Source organism: Populus alba, chromosome 10 (assembly GCF_005239225.2).
Source record: "Populus alba chromosome 10, ASM523922v2, whole genome shotgun sequence".
NCBI lineage: Eukaryota > Viridiplantae > Streptophyta > Magnoliopsida > Malpighiales > Salicaceae > Populus > Populus alba.
This window is the reverse complement of record NC_133293.1, coordinates 15,304,088-15,312,075: the sequence shown is the minus strand read 5'-3', so window position 1 is coordinate 15,312,075 and position 7,988 is coordinate 15,304,088. Positions and strand designations below refer to the sequence as shown.

General features: G+C 37.0%; 1 protein-coding gene across 1 annotated transcript; it reads right to left on the bottom strand.

Annotated features, from left to right (window-relative positions):
* Nucleotides 1-362: 362 nt before the first annotated feature.
* Nucleotides 363-3,654, bottom strand: LOC118039985 (probable WRKY transcription factor 4). Its single transcript, XM_035046843.1, has 4 exons — nucleotides 3,098-3,654; nucleotides 1,885-2,558; nucleotides 1,628-1,786; nucleotides 363-955 (listed from the first exon to the last, which is right to left on the bottom strand). Exons 1-4 carry the CDS (start codon nucleotides 3,503-3,505, stop codon nucleotides 697-699), a joined length of 1,500 nt encoding a protein of 499 aa, XP_034902734.1. The 5' UTR covers nucleotides 3,506-3,654; the 3' UTR covers nucleotides 363-696.
* Nucleotides 3,655-7,988: the final 4,334 nt, after the last annotated feature.

Here is a 7,988-nt window from a genome sequence, read left to right as displayed (position 1 = left end):
AGACACCATTATACATCCACGTTACATTCCACCGAAAGTTCTCCAAAACTGCTGCGAATTTCTAGAATTAAGATGTTATTGTCACAGATCCTCCCTTTCCCTCTCGTGTATTTGCGATCTGGCGTTTCCGTTCTAAGGTTGTTAAAAAGTGTTTCTTCCCAATTATCAAAGTTGAATAACAAACAACAGCTCCCTTGCGTTTCACATTGATTCGACGCTACTGCAAATTAGAACTAGCTTCAAGATCAGTTTTGGGATGGACCAAACTTTGTGAAAGCATCAAGCTAAACCAGCAGAAAAGGAATTCATCGGCATTACTTTCAAATAATGAACATCAACATAAAAGTTGAAAAGAGCGGTGCTGTCACTGTCAAACATGAAATTCCAAATGCTGAAAGTTGTAAACAATTATATGAAACATTAATTTCATATTTCCATGTACAAAAGAATGCACAGAATATATTTTCAAGGAAGTTTGTGTTCGGTGAACTGTTTGACATACAATAAGAAAGCTTGCTTTATAATTTTTTCTCCGTCTCTTTTGGTATTGCTTCATCTTTTGTATATCGGGCAGATGGTTAAATGGGGGGCATTTATCAAAGTAATGGCCTCCAAGAAAAGATAAGTTGCAGCCATTCCCCGGTTCATGGTAAACGTTTGTTGTTATCTTCCTCCTATGATACCAAGTCAGACAAGCTATGTTATCTGCTCTTCTTTTAACCGTAGACGTGCCGCAGGCTGCTGACTGTTGCTGTTTGATGCATGCTTCTCCAGAGTTTGTGGTTTCAGATGAGATGCATTACTATTGACTGTGTTGTGGCTGCTATTTTTAGCTGCTGGTACATCGTGATTATGTTTGCCCTCATAGGTTGTTATGACAGCTTTTGGGTCTGCTGCAGCCCTCTCGACATGTTTACGAACTTTGCATCCTGCGGTTGTGCATTTATAGTAGCTCCTGTAGATTGTACAAAAAAGAAGATAAGGGGGTTGAAGACACTCCATAGACATCCAAAAAGCAAGTGCCGCACACATTTAGAGGTAGAAACCAGACATTGAGAAATGAAGACACGTTGTCCATTTCCAGAATAAACAATGACTTGCGAGTTCAGCAATTACACCAGCAGCACATTTCAGCATCAAAATAGGATGCAGCTCATTGTTGTCTAACCATTTGCACATTCATGACCTTCTTACATGTTTTTTACACCAATTTACAGCAACCATCTTTGGCCAACAAAGCTACTAAGGATGCAGCCCATGGATCACTATCCATGAATAAACAGCTTTATAGCACATTTCACATTTTAACAACTTCCAAAGGTAATCCCAAGAAAAACTATTTATCCCTTTTATAAGTCTAATAAACCTGTCACCACAATGATGAAGTGATCTCAACAAGGAATAACATTTATTCTGCCTTTTGTTTAATTTTTACCCTTGCACTGTTAGAAGCTCTTCAAGAACCATGAGCTTATGCCTGCACTGCATGTAAGTGAAAATCTAAAAACAGCAAATAGCCAAAGGGCGCAAGTAAACCAGCACGATAACCAATAATATGACCAAAGATAAGGATTTTTAGGTTTTTCATGTCCAATACAACTACAGCCTATGGAGTAGGGAAAACCACCTTGGATAAGGATTGCCTTTGACAACTTTCTGCCCATACTTGCGCCATCTATAGCCATCATCTAAGAGATCAACTTCACTGGTTGTCTGCACAATGATTCTGGGCTCCGTTACAGTCCTGTGTGAAGAAGCTGGCTCTGTCACTCTAACCTCTGTACTTCTGCACATGACATGAGAGATTCCATTAGATATACAAGATAGACTATCAATCTTAGCCGGCAAGTTAGACCACTCTAAGATTTGCTTGCACAAAAGTACCTTCTCTTAGGATCAGGCTCGTCTTCATCAACTTCACCACCAGCTTCAGTATCACCAGCTTCCTCACTATCACTCATCCCAGATGCATGTTCAGGTGTAGCTTGACTGGATTCCTGATTCTTCCTGTCTCTCTCTTTGCTGACATTTCCACTTTGAAATCGGGAATCTAATTCAGAATTCCCGTGACTGTTTGAATTGCCATCTAAGCCTCCAGTATCCTTTCCACGCTTATTGGATTGCGGTGGCTGATGATTGTGTTGCCCCTTGTAGATAATTTCAGTTACTTGACCATCAAGAGATCGCTCAACTTTTTTCTTGACAGGACAATTAGGATGTGTACATTTATAATAACTTCTAGGATACTCACTTCCTTTCACATGTTTCTGCCCATATTTCCTCCAGTTGTATCCATCATTAGCAGGCTTATCAACAGCCAGCGAAGAAGATTCAGATCTCTGATCAGACCGAGAGAAGTCCGAGAGTTCCTGTATTTTCACTCTAGAATCCGCTACTGAGCGTACCATCTGCTGCTGCTGGTGTGCTCCAGGAGTGCTAGTAAAGGTCGAAGACATTGCCGGTGTCGAATATTCCGGTTGAACATGCATAATTGAATTGGCTTGCGCAGCCTGAGCCGTGACCTGTGCTAGCGCCTGCTGGTGTGTCATTCCAAAGCCCTACAAACATCTCGAAAATCATAAGAACACCGGAATAGATAGAAAAAAGAACTGCAGGCATTCAATTTTAAGCAGAGGCATATTAATCACAGAGAGGGAGAGGAAATTAAAAAAAAAAAACACACACACACACAGAGCTTTACCACAATGCAATTTTAATTCTAGTAGGTGTCAACAATTGAAACTGCTAGTAACTAAATCATTTAGAGGCTAAACATTTAGCATTCCTTCTGCTTAAAATCCTCATGGAGAGTAATCCAGGTCAAATAAGCAAACACATTTCTGAAAAAAAAAAAGAGAGCAAGAAAGGTGGAAGATAAATGATAAATAAATAAATTAAGAGTTCTCTCATTTCATTGAGATTAGTAGCAATGTTTGAAATGTAAAGTTTTTTATTCCTTTCTCAGTAATCAAATTGAAATTAAAAAAAAAAAAAAAAAAAAGCAAAAAAGACAAAAACTTTCTCAGGCAAAAAAAAAGTAAAAAAAAAAGAGAGTTAATAAACAGCTGATGCAATCAGTATATAACCACTTGATTACCTGAGGAGAAAAGATTCCGAACCCCGGTGAATCAGGAAGAGACACCGGACTAAGCCCCAGCGGCATCGAGAACATCGGCGGGGGAGGGACGATGGACAAGCTCGATGAACTGCTAAAGTCACCGGCAGAGCTCTTGTCATCGGGAGGTTTAAAATTAGGGGAGGCTATGGCGCCGGCAAGAAGCTGAGAGAAGGACTTACAGTCGTCGGAGTCAGAGAAGAAACTTGAGAGAAGAGTCATAGGGCCTGGACTGAAGCCCAAGGAACCAGGGGCCCCACTGGAAAAGAATGTTTCGGTGAAGGAACGAGGAGGGAGTGTTATGGTGGTCGGGCGGGAAGACAATGATTTGGAAGGTGGTGATGGTTGTTGCTGTTTTGGCTGCTGATGCTCCTTTCCATTTTTGGTCATTTGATCTTAGTCTTGTTTTCTGTGTGTCTGTTCTGGTGTCCAGTTTGTTAGTTTTGGTCTGGTGCTTGTTTCTTCGGCTTTTTGGTGGATCTGGAAATAAGAGGAAAAAAAGTCCACGCAGCTGATGCGACGAGGAGAAGAAGAAGAAATCGATAAAGCAAAAAGGAAGGACGTCTCTCTGTCCTTATTTTTATGGATAACTACATATTAGTCCCCAATCTATGTAATGAATCATGAATCCACCCTTCTAGATCTTGCAAAACCTTCCATCATCGTGACCCAGGTGGGAGCTCAAGCTCGTTTGTGATGTTTTGAATATTGGATAGTAAAAAACATAACATACGATCCAAAATGTTTTAAATTTCCATGCTCTATACAATTCACCTCCATGAAAAACAGAGTCTTGCATTTAAAAAAGATATTGAAATCTCACGAACAGACCTTGCAGGTACAACAGTAAGGTCGATATGTTACGAATAAATGATTGGGGACTGGTTTGTGATTCATTAAATGGATTTGGGATTGACTTGTAGTTGGACAGGCATCGATTTCTTTCTCCTTCTTTTTTTAGTAATTCTTGAAATCTTTTCTGGAGTGTTTGGGAAATCACTATTTTGTCCCCGTCGACAAGTGAATTGACAAGATTGCCAATTGGAGGATAATGCTCGGAGGTTTCTTGTTTAATTAAAAATCTTAAAAGAGAGTATTAAACGAGCGGAGCAATTAGCATGCATGTTATGCTAGTGCCACTAGATTTATAGCAGGTGGCAGTAATAATGGACCTGGGGATACTGCTATGATGTGGGTTTTGTTCCGTTTGGTATCCCCCCCCTGTAGGAACCACGTGGCTAGATGTGATTGGACCAGGGAATCCATCGCCATGATTGTTAGCTTAGCTCAGTTCCCACCCTTATCCGTCGTCTAATTATCCTGGTTCAGGGGAAGTTCCATCATTTTTGTAATTGCCGAGGGAGATTGTACGTGAAGCAATGCAGTAGAATTACTACTCTATGATTTCTCGCTTTAATTTCCAGCATCGTGGCTGTTATTAAATTCCACCGTAAGTTTAACTCGCAACATATATTAATAATTATCCTCTCCTTTTTCTTTAAAAAAACAAAGCAATATTGCCTCAATTATATCAAAGCTTCTTTGTCCTGAAATGTCAAGATCAAGGAGGGAGCACGGAAATCTTATCCCCCCAGTTTCTCATTTACATTTACACATGTCACAACTTGTGGTTCCCGCCAAAACAGTTCTCCTAAAATGTTTGTCCGCTTCGGGGATAGCTTGTCATGACTTCTAGCGAATCTTAAGACAACGTTTGTGCCGTGCCAGCAAGTGCATTGGTCAATTCATAATGCCATGTCCGCTGTTCAAAAAGTCCAAACCACACAAATAAAGATCATTGCAAGTGCGAACCATCACCCAGTTGTCAACACACAGTAGTGGATCAGTCATGCTGGGTGATCAGTTGGGTTAATTTTGAGCTCTCATGAATTTTTTTAAAGTATTTTTTTATTTAAAATATATATAAAAAACATATATGCAAGAAATAGCTGCAAGTTTTTCTAAACTTACATTGATATGCCCATAAATAGCAATAATTGTAACTGCCACACAAAGCATTCTTTTTTTTCCTGTGGTCCTTCTTCTCCTTGTATCGTACTTTGCTTGATTTTAGGGTGGGGCAATTTATTAATTATTCATTTACACTCTTGTCTTTTAATTGTGATAGATTAATTCTTGTATTTTTCTAAATTCACTCAATTAATCCATGTGTTTTCAGAATCTATTGAATTATCCTAATGACAATCTCCTCTTAAATCTCAACACGTCTCCATGTTAACTCTATACTTTAATAATGCTTTTATTTTATGAAATTACTTTTTTTATATCTGTATATGGGTTTTTGTGTTGATAAATAAACCGTCTTTGAGCGTTGAAAAACGAGTTTTGATAAAAAAGGTGGCAAGGTCTTGCCTTGAGGTGTGAGAAATGTGGCGGGCTTCTCCGCCTCAATTACCTGTTCTGCTGACGGCATGCAAGTTGTCAAACTGATATCATTGTTTTCAGTTGCGAATATTTATTGCCAACGGCAAATGCTTCGTGCGGGGCACCTAGGGCTGGCCCACACCGTGGCTGCGTAGAGAGAGACGGTCCCACGTTCATTATAAAAATCCAGATCGGTGGTGACGATCGAGCGAGGGTCAAATTACCCCTTGCTGATGCTACCCGTTTTTATTTTTATCTTGCTGCATTGCACGAAACACTTGAACGAATTTACCACACGACAATTGACATCAATCGGACAATTGGATCCATAGAATCCCGTACATCCACTCTGACAGTCCATGCTTTTCATTTACCGATTTATTAAAAAAAAAAAAAAAAGCCTGGCAAGTCCTCAGATTTCAGGGAAATATTGGCAGCTGGGAAAATGCCGGTGATGTAAAGCAAGCTGTAGAAGTGCATGGCCCATGGCCATCAGGTCGCATCAAGTCCTATCGGGAAATATTGAATCTTTCTGTTTACAAACGATCCCTTGTTGATTTAGGCCGGCATCTTAAGAGTACATGAACTCAAGGAGGTGAATACTCGAAAGCCAAAGATCTCTTTCGTCCCGTCCCGTCAGTAAACATTATGTGGTTCTGGACTGTTTAATAATTGATTTAAGAAAAAAATGCTTTAAATTAATATTTTTTAAAATTATTTTTTATATTAGTATATTAAAAAAAATAAAGAAAAACATAAAAAAAAAATTAAATTATTGGAATGCATGGTTACAACCCTTTCCGACCAACTGTTCCCTACGTCGATTTTCCTTTGAAACCATTAATTATCACACAGAAATCATCCGTTTGAACAAATGGAAAACAATTCACTGATTAGTCATTTGTTTTCCATCGGCTTTACGTGCCTTTGACTGTTAGGTTGTGATGGGTGGATTCAGGGGCGGAGACAGGAGATGGCAAGCATGGGCTGAGGCCCCTACAAGAAAATTGTTTTTTCAACCTTTCCTTGATAATTTATATGATTTTAACTAAAAATAATAATACAATTAAAATCTTGCTTTCCTTAATTTTATCTTTTAGCTCCGCCCCTGGGTGGATCTTGTTTTTTTTTTTTTTTTTAGCTTAGGGTTTACTCAACAAAAAAACAAAACAAGACAGTTCTCAAGTAGTCTTGCTTTCTTTCTGATCGAATCAATATAAACTGACTGTACTTGGCACGCTTCACTTCGCGAGCGTTGATTCCTTTTTTTTAGACCAACTTAATTTTCATGCTATCCCCCTTTTCTAGTGTGTGTCTGTATATATATATATATATATATATATCAGATTATAGGCTTTCAGCTGGTACACTGAGTTTGAAAAAAAAAATTAAATTTTTAATATAAATAAATAAGATAAGACCAGTAATATCAGGATTCTTTATTAAATACAGAGTATACTTAAATTTACAAAAATATAAATTTTGCAAGAATATAAATAATATAAATAAAAATAAAAGCTTACATAAATTTGTATAATAAATCAATACAGAAAATATTAATTACAAAGAAAAATGATTATAAAGAAGCAAGAAAATAAAAATTTTCTAGGAAAAATAATAGTTTGCTTTCTAAGGCTATAAAAATCCCCTTTATATATATATATATATATATATCATAAGCCTTTCAATAATATCCCATTGAAAATTATTTATAAATCTCCATACACTCATGCATTCAAATGACTGTGTTAATAGTGAAGCTTTGAGATTTTTTTTTATATATTTTTTTTTTTAATATAAGCCTTTCAATATATATATATATAAACACTGCTCGTGATTATTATTTTTGTCTTATTATATTTGTTACATAGACTGGGAATTACGGTTGTTTCTATATCTATAAAAACATAATATTTTTTCAATAAATATTAAAAAATATATATATAAAAAATCTCGAGCTTTCACTATTAGCGCGGTCATTTGAATGCACAAGGGTATGGAGATTTATAAATAATTTTCAATGGGATATTATTGAAAGGCTTATATATATATATATATATATATATATATATATATAGAATGTTCATTGAGGTAAAATATACATTTAACGACAGAAATAACGAAACCAAGAATATGAAAAGTCACTCGTATAAAAATATCTACGACTGGATGGGTTGGAGGTTGTCGTCCCATCTTTGCCTTCACAAATAGCAGCAAAGCACTGCCAGTAAAAATCTTCCTCTATAATCGTCTCCATGGATATGGATATATGCTTGGGTAGACCTCTACTCCCTAATTGGGCTTGGTCTCGTATATGGGCTGCTGGGTTTATTTTCTTTTCGGCTGAAGATACTATCAGCTTGTGCTTTTCATTCAGTTTTTTTCCCAATTTGATGTTCTTGTTTTTATTGTTATTTGAGTTTGTGAATTTTAAAGTTTCTTTAATTAAATATTTTTTTTACATATATAAAAAAATAAAATACTGGTG